General features: G+C 42.2%; 1 protein-coding gene across 6 annotated transcripts in view; it reads right to left on the reverse strand.

Moving 5' to 3' along the window:
• Positions 1-19,503, reverse strand: part of CREBBP (CREB binding lysine acetyltransferase) — a 97,473-nt gene that overhangs the window by 21,435 nt on the left and 56,535 nt on the right. For 2 of the 6 annotated variants that reach the window (XM_084216534.1, XM_084216530.1), the window contains 14 exons: positions 18,785-19,027; positions 18,081-18,180; positions 17,509-17,655; positions 16,949-17,066; positions 14,204-14,396; positions 14,041-14,094; positions 12,757-12,881; positions 11,992-12,180; positions 10,150-10,569; positions 9,357-9,536; positions 8,942-9,128; positions 5,035-5,153; positions 4,587-4,826; positions 4,052-4,140 (listed from right to left, as the gene is read on the reverse strand). In XM_084216534.1, coding sequence (XP_084072660.1) covers positions 4,052-4,140; positions 4,587-4,826; positions 5,035-5,153; positions 8,942-9,128; positions 9,357-9,536; positions 10,150-10,569; positions 11,992-12,180; positions 12,757-12,881; positions 14,041-14,094; positions 14,204-14,396; positions 16,949-17,066; positions 17,509-17,655; positions 18,081-18,180; positions 18,785-19,027 — 2,404 coding nt within the window. The remainder of the gene's footprint in view (positions 1-4,051; positions 4,141-4,586; positions 4,827-5,034; positions 5,154-8,941; positions 9,129-9,356; positions 9,537-10,149; positions 10,570-11,991; positions 12,181-12,756; positions 12,882-14,040; positions 14,095-14,203; positions 14,397-16,948; positions 17,067-17,508; positions 17,656-18,080; positions 18,181-18,784; positions 19,028-19,503) is intronic. The other 4 variants (XM_084216533.1, XM_084216532.1, XM_084216531.1 and 1 more) reach the window with 4 other exon arrangements.

Below are 19,503 nucleotides of genomic sequence, written 5' to 3' on the forward strand. Positions count from 1 at the left end.
GACTGTAAGATTAAATGTGACCAATTGCTCAGCTAACATTCTTTCATATAAATGAAACCAAATCCATACTCTAGACAAACATTTAACAGAAATGCAATTATGGGTCAGAGTTTCCAGCCATTTATATATATAAATACAATATATGTATATATGTGAACAACATGAAATATTGTACATACATACAATATATTTATCAGGTACATTAAAGAGGTGGAATTAATTAAGCTTTACAAATTGAACATAAGGTTAGGTACAATTTCTGGTCACTAGACCAAGAGCCAATCCAAGTCATACTCAGCAAAAACAATTCTGCAGTTTACCAAACCAAGCTGAGTAAATTGGAATACAACTCTATGAAAATACAATCTGCATTTGAAAAAATAAAATAACATCAAAGTTACATGGATTTTGGGAGGTGGGGGGGGGGTGTTTGGTGGGGTTTTTGTTTTGGTTCGTTTTGGGTTTTTTTTGGTTGTTTCTTTCAGATGAACTGGAACCAAAGTTGTCAGGGTCACTAAAATTAAGAAAAAAAAAAAAAATAAAAAAAGGAGGCTAAATGTTTGGAAAGGATATGAATTCACACATGAACAAAGGTAACAGAGAGGCCACAGCTGTAAAATGCAGGAAGGCCACAAAGGATCATCAAAATAAAGGAGCTTTATGGAGAGTGAGAGAGTGGAAGCAGCGATGGCAGCACAGAACGAGGCAGGTTTAGTACTCAGACACCAGAGCCGTGGGGATGGGAGTGTCAGAGGCACCAAGGGGACTCAGGGTCACAATGAACCAACAACTCCAGCATGGAGCCTGAGCAACGGGGCAGCTCTGCCCCCTCAGCCCAGGGGATGGATCAGAATTCCTGCTGGGACACCCTGGGGCCATCCTGGGCAGGGGGGATGCTCCAGCAGCCATCCCTGAGTGGCCTCAGCACTGCCCAGGAGCTGCAGCGGCAGGAGGAGCCCTGGGAAGGGCTGGTTCCAGTTAACCCAACCCCACTGACACTGCCATGGAGCCACTGCCAGCCTAACCCCTGTCAAACTGCACCCAGCTCCTCCTGGGCACTGCCCTGGCATCAAACACACCACCCTCCCCAGGAAAACCAGGCTTTGGGAGCTGGGAGTGCAACACAGCAAGGCCAGGGGAAAAACAAATGTATTCCACTCATTTCTGACAGATACACTGTGGCTATTGCAGAGAAGGGCTCAGGAGTGGGCACACACAGCCCAGCTCATTTCCACTGACTTCCCCTGCCCCTCACATCCCAGCCCTAAACTGATCACATACTATCTAAGAATTTGTTTAAAAATCCAGACATAAGAGGTTCAGAAGTTTCTATCCTTTCACACATTTTTTTTTTCCAATATTGTGCTTCTTAGAATTTTTCTTAAATTAAAAACCCCCATCACTATTTTCCCTGCTCATCATTTTAAAAGTCAAACTGGGAAGAACTGAAAATCAGGAGGACCCAAATACAGAGGAGTGAAGCCAGAAAAATCCATGGCCAAGGCTCCTATTAATAATTTGCTACATTTAAACAGTCCCAGAAAAGGTTAATTCTGATCCATTTTCAGAATAACTTATGGGCTTTCAGAGCACTCTAAGCTTTAATCCATGATATTAAAATGAGGAAATAAAAACTGAAGTACAGTGAAAATGAATCACCTAAAGATCATGAACATTTGTCCATAAAATAACCAAGGTGAAGCAATAGCTGTAACTTATTATGGATGTGGACCCTCAGAAACAGAGACCTGCCTTTTTTCCATGTCACCACAAATATTCAGCAAAACCCATAAAAAACACACAATATTGTAGTTACAGCAGCCAGAGAAACCCCAAAGAATGTACTTATTGCAACACAGCAAACATGAAAAGCTTTTCAAATGCAGACTGTTCAGGGGACTCCTGTTTATTAAAGAGCAACATTATGGTTCAACACCAAAGCCCAGAAAATGCTCAATCTCAGATGAACAGGTGAATTCCCCACTGTAATTAAGTGCAAAGGCAATTCTAAAATCATAACTGGATGGCAGTATTGACCTGAAACAGCATTTGGTTTTCTCAACTGGATATTCACACATGCAGGACATTTTCTGAACACTTCAACCCGAATTTCTGCCTGAATCTGAACGGTTCTATACCAAATAATTAAATTAATTAAATTCATGATTGAACTGTAGTGCCCGAGCTCATTTATTCAGTGGTGCCTAAATATTCTTAGTTGTAATTTAGTCATGTGATACTCTGAACTTTAAGTGCTGACAATTTTGCCTGCTCTGTACATGGAAAATTCGAGAACATTTGACCAATTAAAGATCTGCTGGAAGCATGGAATTTGTTTTTCACTTGATTACTTGTTTAAGAACATTTAAGATTTGAAGATCACTGTCCCAGGAAATTTGAGTGGTTTAGAGCTGATGAACAGGGGCTTTCTATGCAAAATGGACTATTACTTAACAATATGGTGACTAATCTCTAGAAATCCCTTTTTGAAAGCCCCAATCATTCCTCACTGCATTTAGTGGGCCTGAAACAGAAAACCTCACACTCCTCCTGAACTCACCCCAAACCACAAACCCTTACCCCCTTCTCAGGGCAACTAGATGAGCAGAAAAATATGACTTAAATGGACTTTTCTGTTTATAATGGGCAGAAAAGTGGAATATCACAGCCCCCAGTGCAGAGGAACCCTCTGCTCCACTCACCCTGGACTTCTTGCTAGTGACCAACCTTGCCTTCCATGGAATAATCCAAGTGATTTAACACAAACTTAAACTGGGAAGGCATTTTTGAAAGAAGAATGAGCCTTTCTTCAATTCAATCTGAAGTTCCTATTCTTTCCAAATAGAGAATGTATAACATGAAAAGTATTTTAAATTTTACCAGCATTTAAGGGTATGGGTTATTTTTCCCCAATGCCAGTGCTGAAGTGTCTCTTTAAATACATTTTAATTGCTTTATTTCCTTTCAGCCTGACTTTTCAGAGTCCACAGTGACTGTATAAAACCTTTTATGAGAGCTCATGAATTTATTCCTGCCTGTCAATACTTTCTGCCTCTCCAAGGCCACCCAAAGCCCCCCACACAAGGTGGGATGACACATTTTCCTCTCCCACATTGTGCTGCTCCAGCGTGGGGCTCAACAGGCTGAGAGCTTCCCAAGAGTATGTTTGGAGAGAAGGGATGGCCCAAAAAGATGAAATACAAGTGCTGGAAGTCTGAATTGGTTCTGTGACTTCACAGCTGGCAAAGCTTAGAGGCTGCCAAGCAATTCATAACTTCCTTTTCCCTATTTAAAACAAAGCTTTTGTCTCAGCCCATCTGTACTGTGGATTTTATTTGGGGGGGAAGACACACATCACCTAAGAAATCAAAATTAAAGCCAAGTTTTGAGTTTGCTTTGTGATTTTAACACAGGTGATTTAAGCTTTAAATGGAAAATTAATCTAACAATTGTTTATTAATAATAATGGAAACACCAAGTCCTAATATTAATTGAAAAATGAGAGAAATTTTCATTTTCACAGCTTCTCATGGAGTCTCTGGGTAGTTTTTAATGCTGCTTCCAAGCTAATTTAAATATAATGAAGCACAGACTAGGAAGGGGAAACATAAGTCTTGCAATCAATCACTGTACCCTTTACTTGGCAAATTCTGGCACTAACTCGTAAAGAAACCTGCATATTTTCACAATTCTCCTAGAACAAACTAACAGGATTTCCCAGTGCCTTTTTGCAGTCCTGCTCTTCTCCCTCCAGCAAGCCCTGCTCCTCATTTTTTGGAAAACATGGACAACTTGACCTGCACTGAAGCATTTCATGGGGCAGCCTGGCTAAGAGCAAGCACTGAGGAACAGAGTGCCTCACACTGCAGCACAGAAAAACAAAGAGTCACCTGCAAAAGGACAGCGTGGAAAGATAAAAAAAGAACTTCTCCCTGACTTAGCTGCCAAAGGGAAGTAAAAGTTAAAAATCCTCCTCATCCTCTGTATGTGCAGAGAAATCAAAAGAGATCTGACTTCCAGAGCAAGGGAAATCCTGGATTCAAGGACTTACCTGTTCTGGTAGCTGTAGTAGGCAGCGTCCCGGGGAATAGTACACAGCTGCTTGCCATAGCAGCACAAGGTCTGGGGAGAGAACTCATACTGCAAAACAAGGGAGAAAAGCAGCTTTACCACGGGGGATTTTGTTCAGCAGGGGTCTATAAAGCCTGTGGCTATCAGAGGACACTGCCATGGCCATCACACTTTTGCAGCTGTTATGAATGCACCAGCACAGCCCTCTCAATCTGGTGACAATCATCAACTCTAAAAGCAGCTGGCCCTTTGACCTCTGCTTTATGGACATGGGAAACCAGGCAAGTATTGTAATATTACTTAGAACTAAAGAAGGCGTCCTCTGAGGGAGAAAACTACAGCAATAACAACAGAAGGGCAGAGCTGCTATTGACCTTTTTAGCTCTGAACATATTTATAACAAAACCAAACTTTCTACAACCCTTCCACTCAGCATTTCCATTTCACAAAGCCCCCCAGCTGAAGCTTTGTGGAAGCTGTTGGGACGAACACTCCTGGGACGTGGGGACACCCACCTTGCGCCCACAGCAGTAACCCAGGGACTGCATGACAGGGTCAATCTCCTGCTCAAACACCTCTGCCAGCTTAGTGCAAAACTTGTAGACCCTGGAAGTCTTGCGGTTGTAGAGCCAGGCGTTGTTGAACATCAGCCACACGTCATCCACGTACTGCCAGGGCTCCTGGTACTGCCCCGTGTCCAGCTTGCGCTTGATGGTCGACAGATCCATGGGATTCTTCACAATGTCAAAATAATCCTGGGAAAACACCCAAAAACACCCTGCATTTATAAGGTGGAAAAGCTGATTTTTTTTTTTAATTTTTTTAGGTTTTTCAAGATGTTGAAAAAAAGGGAAAATGTTTACCTGAGCAAAGATAAAAATTGGAGACTACTTAAGAATAAATAAATAATGAAAAAAAAAATTAGGAGAGTATTTTTATAGGAGTTTTTTAATGCCAACTCACCGGAATCCCTAGAAGCTGGGGATCCACAGGCTGTCTGAAAGGAAGGGACTCTGGGTCCTGCCGGTACAAAGCTTCCAGGGTGGGCATGAGAGCCTGGCGCAGCTCCTCTGGCTTGAAAACTGGTAATGGAAGTCAGAAAGGTTACAAAATTGCCCTCCTTGTTTCCTAATCTCTTGACTCCCCCCAAAAAAAACCCAAAAAATCCATTAACTAAAACTCTGCAAAGGGTTTTCCTGATCACAGGCAAAACCTCACTTAGAAGAGGCAAACACAGCCATGTATTCACTGAGATCACAGCAGAGATATTCCCAAAATAGGGATATGGGAACAACTCTAGCCCATGATGATAGATATTCTGAAGCATTAAAAAAACCCTCAAAACTCACACAGAATCAAATGAAATCAATTGTTTCGACATGAATGAACCTTTTCTCCTCAAAGGAGAGACTGAGCATCATTTTCCCTCCCTCCCTTCTAACCTTGCTCGCTATTTCCAAGCCAAGATTCCTCCAGCAAAACCCACTGCAGTGGGCAGGGGTGAGGAGCCAGCTCTACAGAGAGTGACCAGATGTCCTGAGAGCTGGCACAGGAATTTTCCTGGCCACGGTGTGCAAACAGTCCTGCTCTGATGGATCTTTAATTGATTTTGAAAGCGTTAATACTTCCAGATTTCTGTGCCACCACTTGGCAACAGTGGCATGGCAACAGCCATGATTCTTTGTGGAGTGGCTGACAAGGACAAAAAAAGGCAATACATTTTCTGAAAAATAATGATAACTTGGAGAGCTCTTTGAACATCTCAGCAGTGTAATTACATTTATTTCCTTAGGAACAGTGTCTTTAAATAGGGAAGAATGCCTATCATTGAGAAAAAAAGACAACTAAGGCAAGCAGGATGGCATCTAATATTTATCTACCTGGATGAAACGAGAACAATACCAATAAAATGGAGCAATTAATTCTGCTAAAAGCACTTGAATCAACAGGGCTCAGTGACCCCTTTGAGGCTGATCATTGCTTTTCTCACTCAAATGGTATTTTGGTATGATATAAATTGCTTTTTGGGACATTGAGATCAAAATCCATGATTTTAAAGAGTACACACAAAAAAAGGGAAGACAAATTAAGCTGACATTGTCCCATTGGTTGTATGATCATTTCAGCTGTTGCCACAATCTCACTCCCAACAAAATGGCAATTCTCTTCCATATTTATCAATACCACACATGCAGGCACTTTTCCCTCCTAAAGACTTCCAAAGTTTTATAAACAATTCTTGCACATTACATCATGGGATCCTCAAGAACAGAAATAAATATAAAACTCCATTAATGAGGAACAGTATTCGCTACTGCTCTGATTCAGATAGTTCATAATGTGATAATCTGAATTATTTCATTTAATGAAATGTAAAGGTCAAGAAGTACCATTTAATAATCTATTCTGACTACCTGCTTGACACAGCTTTTAGAATTTTCTGCTATAATAACACACCACTAAGCTACAGTATCCTTCAAAGTAAATCCAATCTTATTTTAAACTCAAACTACAGAGATCCAATGTGACTTTTGCCAAGTTTCTTAAAGCCTAATTATCTTTACTGATAAATCTAATAACCTACTTTCATTTTGAAGTTTGAAAAAAAAAATCAAAATGAAAATCCAGTTGTTATTTCAATTTATTACTTTACCTAAAAACATACAGAAACATTGCCTTCATCTTCAGCTGCTCTGCCTCTAAGGACTATGACTAATACCAGCACATTTGATCATAGCATCTCTCTGTACATGGATTTTACAAGGAAGTTTTGTTTTTCCCACTCTCCTTTTTCCAAAATTAAATGCTCTCAGTTCTCCTCCAGTAGCTTGAAGACCTTTGCAAGGAGCTGGCATCCAGTTATCCCATTTTGTCTTGGATGTGTGGGTGGTAAAAAGAAAATGGGATCTTTGCCTGACTCACGATGACGTATAACCTACCAAAGAACAGCACAATGCTACCTTTTTAAATTTTTTTGCCTTTTTCAAACAAAGGCAAGTCTGCTTATGATTACTAAGGAGAAAATTCATAATGGAAGATAAGACATTTTCAAAATTACAAGGACAGCACACACAAATCACCTCAAACCCAAGCTCCTGCAAGTTTTCCATTATGCCTTACAAAGAAGTGAAGAAACCAGTAAAACTCATCTTCAAGGTCAAACCAAAGCTGCCACCTACAAGGAGACAGGAGCTGCCCAAAAGAGTATTAAAGTGGCTTTTTGAGACTGCAAGGCAAGGAACCACGACTTCCCTTTCTTGCTCACATTAGATTTTCAAAAAAAAAAAGGCAAAAAAAGGCTCTGCTTGCTAAGTTGTAGCCCACAGTCCATGGCACTTCCCATCAGTGCCTGCTGTGTCCCAGCTTACTGTGGGATGGCCCTTAGGAATGTGCCTGCATGGGAAGGAGGAAGAATTCCCAATACTTCTGCAACTCCTGCAAAACTCCTGATCAGTCTCTTCAGTAGTTTTAAAATATCACCCATCCCTTCAGCACACTTGGCAGTCATTACTCTCCAATACCTCTGGGTTTATTCAGCATTTTAATATCAAAGCTCAATTAACATTGAACAAACTCCTTGGTGAGAAAATGCCACCCTTTAAACTCGTGTCTGTGGTTGTACCTGCCCACACAGCACGTGCTTTGCACTACACAGGAACTGGGTGACAAAGCTTCCAAGATAAAATTGTGTCACCAAAGGAGCAATTGGAATACGTGGTGACCCAGCCTGAACTGACTCTGCAAGAACCTTCCCTGTGCAAGCACATTCCTACCAGGCAGCAGTGATTCCTTCCACTGGGAATATCACTGGCTCAGAAATGCTAATAAGCTTTTTTTTCCACTCCCTGTGTTACATTTGGGTTGGAAAAGGCTCTGCCAGCTGGTTCTGCAGGGGGCTCTCGTTTGGGTGCCCCACTCTGCAAGGAAATGTGGTTTATAGTGATTTATTACAAAAAAGTTATGGTTAGTAACCAAATGCAACCCAAAGCATATCAAGGAGATGGAAATTTTTTTAGACATGTTGAAAAAAACTAACCACAGAAAACATCACCTCAATAAAGCAGATGCCAAAAGAAAGAGGTCTCAAAACTGCTAAGGTTTTTGAGTCTGAAAACTAATCTTGCAGCCTGCCACAAAGCCTGCACTGCAAGCAGAGAAATATATTTCTGCTTTAATAATCTTATTTATTTGTTACTAACACAAGGCACCCAAACATTTATATAACCTGCAGCACCATGAAGTTCCCTTGAGTACAGATGCAGTCACACCTCAATCTGTGCTGACACTGCAGCTTAATTTAAGAGACTGCTGAGCAAATGAACACTACACTGAAAACCTTCAAGTCCTGAAAACACAGAACTCCAAAATAAATGTTAAGCCTCTTGCAGCAGTCCAGCCTAGGATGAACACAAGTTCAGGGGAGTTCAAGTGCCTGATTCTCAGAAAAGTGACTGACAAAACTCAGGATAAAGGTGGTGTGTGCAGCCTCTCAACAGGAGAAGAAAAGCAATGGATACTCTTGGTTACTGAAAGCACTCTTATCTACCCTGAGCTCTCCTCAAAGAGCACCAAGATGTACAGGGAGGGATTTATGTATTTAATTCCTCCAGCAATCACTGCCTTACTGCCTTGGCCCTTCTGGGCAGGCATTGCTGAGATCAAGGGCACAGTGACTTGCCTTCCTCACCTGATTCATGTAACATTAAAGGAATGCTACTTTCAAAATTAAGTTACAGAGTATTGATCTCCCAGAGCTCCACGTGCTGGAAACACAAGTGTAAAACAAATCTCCCAGCAGGAGCTGAGACTGTGGCAAACAAATGTTAGTGAAAGCAAAGCACACAAGGGAACTCGGCGTTCACACACGTACTTTTCTTGCGGGGCTGAGATGGTGATGTGGATTGTGAAGTGGTTCCATTAGTGCCACTCTCCTCTTCCTCTTTAGCCTCTGCTTTAATTTCAGGCTTCTTTTCTTCAATCTCCATTGGCTCCTGCTTCAGTTCCGTTCCATCTGTTTCTTCTTTTATTTGTGAAGTTCCTTGTAAATCCTCCTCCACCTTAAGAAAGGATGCAACAAGATGCAACTGTTACATCTACAACCCAAACTTCAGCCATCAAAATATTAGTTTGAGACTGTTGAAGCACTTTCCATCCATGGCTTTCCTCAGGAGTTACTTTGCAGTAACGACCCTCCTCTCGCCCCTTAGCTCACCGAGTCAGACACATCATTAAGTGCTTTTATATCTATCACTGCTTTCAGTTAAGCTGTAGAGAATCTCATTTACCTCAGTCTTAGCTTCCACTTGTGTCTCACTAGTCTCTGGCTCAGTTTCTTCAGTTTTAACTTCTGATTTGCTTTCTAGCATTGGTGCATCTGGTCCTAGTTGCTGGGAATTCGTATCAGCACTAGCAACTGAGGCAGGGGTGGGGACCCTGTTATCAATACTAGCTGCTGCCTGGGATAGCTGTTGTAAAAACAGTACAAAAGAAAGACACTGCATATATAGAAATATTTTCCTTTACTAAAAATGAACAGCACAAAAGAGACATGAGATGATATTCTACAACAGTGCAGAACATGGATACAGGTCACTGTAGCCAAGTTTTGATATTACACATTTAATAACTCTGCTTTACAGAGGAGAAGCCAAGGAAAAATTCTGCCCCAAAGAGGCTTCTTTTACAGAGAAAACACCTGCCCAGTAAAGACACTGTACATTCCTTGAAACGTGCATTTGCCCTGGCTGTATCTTAAAAGGAAGAAAACTTTGCAAATCTCAGGATCAGAAAAGATTCTGATCATGGCCAAACGCAGCATTAGGCCTGTTACACCTCATCTTTCTGCACACCGCTGCCAATTTTACTTTGAGCAGTCCGGCCATTCAACCCCCCCTCCTTCAAACAAGTCTGAGAACATCTGAACACACACACATTTTACACACCTCTAAGCACCCCCCTGGCCTAAAGCAGAAGCTGCTCTGGACAGCTGTGGGCTCTGTACATTCAGGACATGGCGCTACAGACAGGGACACTCGTGGGATGTCACACACAAGGCACGGGGGCCTGGCTGGTACTTACTGGAGTGCCGGGCGGCTGTGCCTGCACGGATGTTGGCTGCTGCTGGGCTGGCTGCGGGGTTGGCACAGACTGGGGCTGGGCAGGGGTCTGCGGCTGCGGTGTCACCTGGGCCTGGGCCGCAGTCTGCCCCGTGGGGGTGCTCTGGGTCTGCGTGGCCGTGGGGACAGAGCCCGGCGTCGGGGTCGGAGTTTGTCCCGAGGACGAGACCGGCGTCGACGGCTGGGTGGGCGCTGCTGGCTGGGGAGGAGTCATTCCCGGGGGGGTGGGGTGCTGCATGGGGGCCATGCCGGCCGCAGAGGACACGGGAGGCGTGCTCTGGTGCAGGGGGGGCTGCGTCACCGGGGGACACGGCAGCTGCCCGCTCTGCGGCCCCAGCACGTTCATGGAGTTGGGAAGAGCAGCACTGGGAACCTGCCCCTGCTGGGGAGAGAGAGAGTCTTTATCAGAGCCTGGAATCACACTTATCCCTTCAATCACAGCCCCGAAGCCTTCTCTGACAGGATCCTGTCAGTGCAAGCAGATCAGCCACACAGGCTGCTGCTGCAAGTGACAGCTCTGATTTCTGTCATCGCTGCCATCAGCTCTCAAGGACCTTGCTCCCAGATCCAGTTGTGCCATGCACGCCCTGCAGTAATTCCACGGCCACAGAGAGGGAATCCTCCCAATGCCAGTAACACAGAAACCCACAGGCAGCCTCTAAATCGTGCCATTAGCTGGGCAAAGGTCAGCCTTTGACACAAAATGGTTTTGAGCAAACACCCATTTTTAGGCCAGGACTCTGATGCAGCTCTGCTTTAGAGGGCAGGTCAACACATTTAATGCTGGTGTTGACAGAGCAAGACTTCAGAAGAGTCTTTTTGTTTTCTCTTTAATTCTAATTAAACTGCTCAAGATGCTTCAGAAAATCTGGGATTTGCTTTTCAGAGCAGCAACAATAATGTACTCTGGATGTACTTAAACCTTTAAGGGATACATTTTACTGAAGATTGTGTCAGATGACTGGTGATAAAAAAGAATACTCCATCCTCAAATGTAACTGTTACTCTTCGAAATACAAATCAGTTAATTTCCTGCAGATGAGCTTTCAATTTTAAAACACACTTCTATATCGTCTTTACAGAGGCAGTTTTAAGGAACTAAATGGATTGGGAAAAAAACGTTCACCACAAAGGCAGTCAAACAACTGAGCCAGGTGCCCATGAAACTGTAGATATTTCATCCTGAACATATTCCAAACTTCACTTGACAGAGCCCTTCATAACCTAAGTAACCTCTCAGAACTCTGGAGGTTTTAACTAGCCTAAATTACTTGGGCTCCGAGTTAAACAACAAGCCTCTCCCTCTGAAAAAGGAGATACTTTGGCATCATAAGCACAGCTGCTACTTCACTGACCACTACTGCAACAGAAAAATGTTACAGGAAAAACCTAACAATTTTCTCTCCAGAAGCAAAGAAGTTAAAACAAATTTTAGAAGATCTTGCCCAAGCACTTTATTATAATCTTACATTTAAAGTTAGCTACTCCGGTCCACACAGAGACAAAACATATGTTCATAGGCATCCCATAAACTGATTTCTGATATTTCCCCTAAAAATGTCCTCAGCATGAATTTTTAAGGGATTTAAATCAGGACTAGCAGGGCGTTGCGCCCCCATTAACAGATGTCGATAAGTTATGTAAGAGCTTCTGAAGAAGGCAGATGTAACCCAGGATCCCCAAAAGTTGGGGTGGCTACATCAAACAATAGATACAGAAATACAAATAAACAAATAAGTAAAGAAAATAAATCAGAGCAAAATAATAAAGAGCAAATAAATCTTAGAGAATCCATCTCACTCACCTGTGCCACCCCGGCCTGGGCTGTTGACTGACCCATGCCCACATTGTTCACATTCATAGCTCCAGTGGATGCTGGGAACTGGTTTTGGGGCAGGAATTGGTTCTGGGTAGGAGCCTGACCCATCATGTTGTTGGAATGAGCTCCCATCATGTTCTGTGGCTGAGGCATTCGGGAAGGAGACATTGCCATCTGAAAATTAATGCCCAGATTAACTAATTACCATTTAGTACTGTGGAGCAGGACAAAGGAAAATGCACTGAAAACAATCAAAAGACAGGACAAAAAGAAAAAAAAAAAAAGGGAAAATTGGCTTAATTACACTAAGTGGAAGTGGGTATATGCCCATAACTTCAACATTTGCTCCACAGCATTCATTATTTTTAACAGGTAACATTCAGAGTGTTAACTCTGTTTTGTTCTCTCTGTTGACAGAGAGAATCCAGGGAAACTAAAAATATTTTTGTTTTTCTAAAGAATAAAAACATGTTTTCATGTAGGAACAAAGAAGGTTTATACACTGCAAAGACAGTAGATGCTCTTGCACAGATTGCTGGGGATCACTGCACCTGTGGCACGTACCCCCTTTAAGTTCTGCTCGGTGTTTTTGGAACGGGTAAATATTCCAAACAAACACCTTGATAAAAGCCTGTCCCACTCGCTGCATTCCCAGGGAATTATCCCACAGTTTGCAGCAGTGCTGGGTGGCCTGGCCTTGCCAGGGGGGCTGAGGGGTGGGCTGGGGCAGGGCAGGTGTGGGGTACGAACCGCGGGCACGGCGCCCATGTTGTTCATCTGCACCGGGTGGTTCATCGGAGACGCCGCCCGCGGTCCCAGCGGTGCTTGGGGCATCTGTACATTCCCTATGGACATGGGGTTAAACTGATTCATTCCTGCAAATGCACCCCCAAAACAACTCATTAGGAACAAGTCAGCACAACTGATGGATCTATATTCTGCTAGAAAATGAACAGTGGTTATGACTGCAATCCCTGCGCTTTATCTTTTAGGTACCTGACTTAACAGACAAATCAGGATGCACGAAATGTTTAGAACGATGCTAGTTAGGGTGAAATACAATTTTTGGTGTCTTAAAAAAAAATTAAATGCAAAAGATGAAGAGTAGATGCTGGATGATCTGCAAAGACAGGATGCTATTTATAATACCTTAGGATGGTTTCTTAAAATCAGGCATTTGCTTTGAAACAGCAATGTCTTATTCAGGGCTCACTGAAATGGCTGAAGTAAATACGATAAAAATACATCTGGGATGTATGAAGGCAACTCCAAGCCTCAAATCAGGACAAAAGCTGGCAAAATGCTTTAACAGGGGTTGTGCTTTTCACACAAAATATTGAATCCCTCCAAAAACTTGTCTAAAGCTGTAATTATCGAGCTATACTTGTTATCAACTTGTTCTTCTATTCAAATGAATTTTAGAAGTATTTTATTTCCCAAGGACATTTCAATACAAATTTTGACTTAGTACTAACTCTGAACCAAGAGATAAAATAGCTGAGGACACTTTTTTGAAGGAAGTTGAAGCACTTAGAAGACATGGGCTTGTATTTTGGGAAAAAAGCCACCCATGAGCTCACAGCAGCCTCAGTGAGCAATAACAAGTGCTGGGAACAAGCTCCAAGGCTTTTTTAGATGCACTTTCCATCAGAAACCAAGAAAGGCTATCATTAGTTACACAGATGTTAGGACTAATGTGCTGTGTTTCCAGCTACAGGTGTATTTTTGGCTAATTAACTGATGAAAACATGCCAACATCCTTCTCCCTTTACAGTGTTTTAAATGAGATTATCCACAGTATTCTTGCTTGAGCTGTCCTCTCTTTGGAAGCACTGAATTAATTCCCAATCCCCAGCAAAGTGCTGGATCCATGTTGTTAGCACTGCACTGACACACAGAGCAAGGCTGAAAAAAGGCAGCCCCTGTAGTTCCTCCCTCCCAACACCAAAAAACCCCAACATAAGATCACCTTTCCCCCCACCCCCAGCAATTATTTTGAACCCACAAACTGCAATTAGAGAGGAAAACAGATACCTTGAGAAACCTGCATACGACTGATAGGCACGGTTGGCATGGACATAGGCCCATCTGCAACACAACACAGGAAAGGTCAGCAAAACCAGTTTTAAACACAACCTCAGGATTTAATGGAGTCCAAAGACTCCTGAGAAGCAGAGGCAGCTCCAGCAGCACTTACTGGGTGGCCTGACGGGCTGTGCCTGGCCCATGGCAGCAGCCACCTGGGAAATCCCTGGGGGCTGGGGCCCAGGGGTCTGTAAGGCTGCTTGGTTCCCCAGCATCCCTTGTTTATGGAGACGAGACCTCCTCTTCTCCTCTAGCTCCTTTTGGATCTTATAGATCTTCTCTGCTAATAAATGATAGTATTCATCCTAAAAGGGAAAAACAAAGAGTAATCAGCAGCAGCAAAACTTATTCAGTCTACCTAAATACCATTTTGGGTTTGGGCTTTTTTTGTTTTTTAAGTATACACCTGCCTAATTGAAAAATAAATATTTATTTATTTTCAGAATCCTGTAAATTAAGACAGTCGTTTCTGCTTTAATGCAGAACAGGAAAAAAAAAGCTTCTAGAAATTACACTTGTTTATGGCTACCCTGCATGCCTACTCTGAGTAAATTAGCAGGCAAAGGAGAAGGCTGGAGGTTCTCTATTGCTTCAGCAAAATTCAGGAAGCTGTGATTTAGTTTCTAGGTGTTAATGATTTTTAAATGTTATTTTCATAATGAATATTTCCACTAATTCACAGACAAAAGAAAAAGATATTCCCAGCACAGTGTTACACTGAATTGAACACACTTTCAGGAGACAGATGTTAAGGACAGATCAATTTTTACATAAAGAAAGGAACTGCTCTTTTCCTAAAGAGTCTATCAACAATCATGGCAAGGGATAAACAAAACCAGACAAAACCTCAAAGGAATGGAGAAAATTCAGTGAAAAATAGTTCACAGGCAGAGACAAGTAAACACTATATCTGTACAAGATGAAAAATCCATTTTACTCAACCCACACTGACAACAGATCCAATAAGACAGTCACAGTGCACACCACACAGACAATTTTGCTTGTCAAGAATTGCTGGACACACATCTGCCAAGTGATTATGCACCTGTTAAAGGCAAAAAACCCCACAAACCCTCAAGGCTACATTTTATTTGTGGGGCCACCATGCTCTTAGAACCCAGGGTTACACAGAGCACAGGTTGAATGATGCTTGCCTACAATTGTTTTGTTTTTATTCAATATTCATCAGAACCAGAATTTGTTATTCCAGCAGGATTTAATTAATTTCTGAAAACATAATATGAGATATGTATTCCTCAGAAGCCTTGGTAAGGAAGTCCAGTCATGCAATATAAAGCTTTGTTTTTCAGGTCACTTCTCTGAGTTTCTCAAAAACCAGTGCAGACACTTTCTGCTGTCCAGTTTAAAAGCTTTACAGCCCTCCCCCTCTCAAGCCACTTCAGTTGTAAGCTCCTATTTGTAAATTTAATATTGTGCTGCTTTCCCATTGCAAAGATTCCTGCAAAGCCAGTGTTCACAAGGAGCACACACTGCTAGAACAGCATTGAACTCCTTACAATGATGCCTCTTACTAATATGTTTTTCAGTGTCAAAGTAGAATGGGAGCTCCTCAAAAAGAAGGATGTAATTCCTCACGGCATCGTTAACACATTCTGAATTACTGCCTTCTTCCAAGTTTGCTGCTGGGAGCCAAATACATTAGATGGATTCCAATAACAGAAACTTCTGGCCAGGAGGCTCTGACAGCTGTTTTGAGGGGTGAGGAGAAGATACTTCTGGGTGTTTGTCCGTCAGAAGGCATTTAATTTTACAATCAGGAGTTTGCTATGCTCATCCTTGCTGAGAAGGCATTTAGACAGCCAGGTGTGACCATGAAATCCTCCTTCTATCTAAAATTGGTCTCTAAAGCTGCCAGGGTAGCCACAGCTGAGCACACCCAAGTCTTCCCTGTAAACAACCTGTTGGTAGCTACAAGGAGGATACAATGTGGTTACTGAGCAGCAGGGACACAGCAGCCCTGTAAGAATGGCCACTGCCTATCTGCCTCTCCTGCATTTCCACCTCCAGCTCCTCTAGCAGCTGGGCTGAGAGGGGCAGAAGTGTCTGACTGGATCATCTGATTATCACCTGAAATGCCACTAACTGCTCTCTTGAGATGCTCCTCCCTTGTTTAAGAAAGGATCTCAAGTTTCTGATCAGGTAGGATCTTGCTGGCTGGTACTACTGGCACTAATATTGTCGTCTTTTCCCAATGAAAACTTTCAGGGAATGGTTCCTTTAGGATGGAATTACCACCATGTCATATCCTCAGCCTGTCAATCAACAGGGCTTTGCTCCCTTCAAGTAAGAGAAATTTGAGCTGATATCTCTGTGCAGACTGAGCAAAAATCATGACCTGCAACAGCAATTCTGGCTTTTTTCCCCATCCACAAAGAAGCCAAACTGACTTCTTATGTCTTAACCCAACTACTCTTGGTGCTGCAGAGTAGAGGAGAATTAATTCCATCAGTACAGGTGGAAGGTAAGGAGTGGAACAGCACTGGGTCCCAGAGAAAACCTCCACTGGTAAAGAGGTATTAAGAAAAATTTAAAACTACTTCTTACACAGACTTCCAAAAAGGGAAGAAGTCAGTAAGGGAAATATCAAGAACTGTGCTTCAAGTTTCTTGCATTTCAGGAGGATGCAAGCAGGGATGGAGATGGTGTCTAGAGCTGAGAGGTGAATTAGCTTGGAGTGACATAAATCACATGGCTTGGGACTACACAAACACTGCACAGACTGAAAACACGATTTTCCTCATGAAGAGGGCAGTGAAATGATTCTCTGGGGTTTTCTTTACACTTCTAAGATTTGTGATACTACTGTTCTTTGACATGTTGGACTGAAGCAACATACCCTACTATTAGCAGATTCATACATATCTCCTTCCACTTTCCTGGCATAAGCCACCAAGTTCTCCATGCGGCGATCCTTCAGTGCTGCTGGATCAGGAGTGGGGAAGATGGCTTGGACACTGCAAGGACAGAGCAACAAAAATAGAAAAAGATCTTTAGAAAAAACCCCCCAAAGTTTTATGATAATCACCCTGGATGTTTCCTTACACACCCGATATGTAAAAGCATATCAAACTGGTTAAAAAATAGTATTTCACTATTTCTCACAAGATTAAAACAAATCAAATTATTAAAATAAAGTGAGGCTTAACAGTCTGGACTCTAAATAACTGTTCACCACAGCAGAGCAAATTTACTAGCAATAGAAACTAATTCCATGCCCACTCCTTAATGAGCACGAAGAACAAGCTGCAGAGGAGAATCAAAGGTAACAACTCATACTGAGTGGCTCAGCACCTGAGAACCACTACTGATAACTTTCTTTTCAGCTTAACAGCAGAACTACTGTATAGAAATTCTTTAAAAACATTGAGGAAAAAGGCAGCCTTGGTGAATACTTACAGTTTATGCACTAAATGATTGCGCAGGTCCTGAGTGACATGTTCATGCCATGCTTTCCTTACCCCGGTACTCGAAGGAGGTGCAGCCGTTGGCATTGAGCTGAGGTTTCCAACATTGCCAGAGTTTGTGCCATCGTTCATTAGTGGGCTAAAATAAAAAGAAAAGGGACTGTTAGAGTACCAGAATGCAGAGTTTTGTTATAGGTTTGATGGCTGAAGTAATTTTTGAGTTGTTGCTTTCATCACTTTTAGCTATTGCATCAAACATTCTCTTAGATGAAATTTTGGCATCAACAAACTGCAACCCCTGAAGCAGCAAAGCTCAGGAGTTTACAAGGCACATTCACTGTGTGAAGGGTAAAGAATCACAACTATGAACTTAAAAGCAGTAAATACTGTGGGGCTCTCAGGAGGCACAAAGTGGCAGCTCTGGAACTGAAACAGGAGAGAGAGCAGAGCTGTACATGTCCATCTCCATGCCAATACAATCAGTTTTTAAAGCATGCTCTTATTTACTTTCATAAGCATGGAAATAAATGTTTAATTGAGCAAGAATGAAAATGTGTGCATTACTTATTTGTCCCAAGGGATGTTGGAAGAGCAGTTTCAGAAATTAGACCCGGTTGCTGGTCTGTTGTTATTCCTCCTGCAGGAAGGTTCATCTGGTTGGCTCCTTTGGGACAAAATTAAACATCATTGGTACACAGTTCACAATTTTGACAATAATGTGACAAAACTGCACTTTACTGACCCACCTGGCTAACTAAAGAAGCAATTTATCAGGTTAAGTATTTTTATAACAGTACCTGCTGTGCTACACATACATGGCTATTTATGGAACCAAGTTACAACTACAAAAATGAGTCCATTAAAATTTTAAATTCATAAGCTCTTAAGATTAGATCAATAAGCTATAAAGAAGGTAATACTAGCAATTAAGATGCAAAAGAAAAAGTATTTGAGACAGAATTGTCTGTTAGAACAGGGAACAATTGTTAAACCAAAATCCTTCAGAAATTCTGTGTTATCACCTCAGAGAATGAGCTATGGGCTATATTTTAACAGAAACTAAAACTCCTGCTATTTGTCAAAAGCACTACATTTAAAACTTTCTAATATTCAAATGTAAATGAATGGTAGTGTATATAAATAGTGCATTTTAAACTTACTAAACAACATGAACAGTCACTACTCTGACCAAACAAAATACCAGACTATCCTAAAAATTCAACATTGATTATTTTAACTCTTTTTTTCTCGGTCTTTTCTCCACCTACCCAATGCATTAATGGTCCTCATTTGCTGGTGAGCCTGAGGCTGTGCTGGCTGCTGGCCTTGGACCTGGGGCTGCAGCTGTGTTTGGGGCTGGTTGCCATATGGCAGCCCCAGGGCAGCATAGGCTCGTTGCATGGAGCTGGGGTCAATTGGGTTGGGATTGCTTAGTGCTGGAGTGCTCTGCTGGCCCGTGCCAACAGAACCGATGGAATTCTGGATCCCGCCAGCCGGAGACCCTAAAAGGGCTACAGAGAAGAGAAATAGAAAATTAAAACTCAGTGAGGATAAGGAGTAAAACCAGTCATGCCAAGAGTCACCAGAACATATTCTATGGTACAGATCTTTTTCTGCCAGAGGAAAGAACAACACCTGAGATGCCAAGTGGGAAAACTCAGCCTTCGATTCTACAGGACAGAACCCACCCTGGCTATGAATCCATTAATCCATTTACAGCACTGAACTTTACAGTGCTGTAAATTTCAGGCAGATAAGCCCATAATTACTTGTAATAGATATACACTACAGGCTCCTATATAAGGCTAAATAGGATTTTCATGCTTGGGGACAGTAAACTAAGGGAGAAAAAAATTCAAGTCCTCTACTTCCCTCTTTCCCATCAATCCCATTTTAGGTCAAAATATTTGGCTCCAGAACAGAGATCCTGAGTTCAGCAGAAACACTGTGTCCTCAGACACAAAGGTAATACTGAAGATCTGTTGGT

This window comes from Fringilla coelebs, assembly GCF_963513975.1.
Source record: "Fringilla coelebs genome assembly, chromosome: 16".
NCBI lineage: Eukaryota > Metazoa > Chordata > Aves > Passeriformes > Fringillidae > Fringilla > Fringilla coelebs.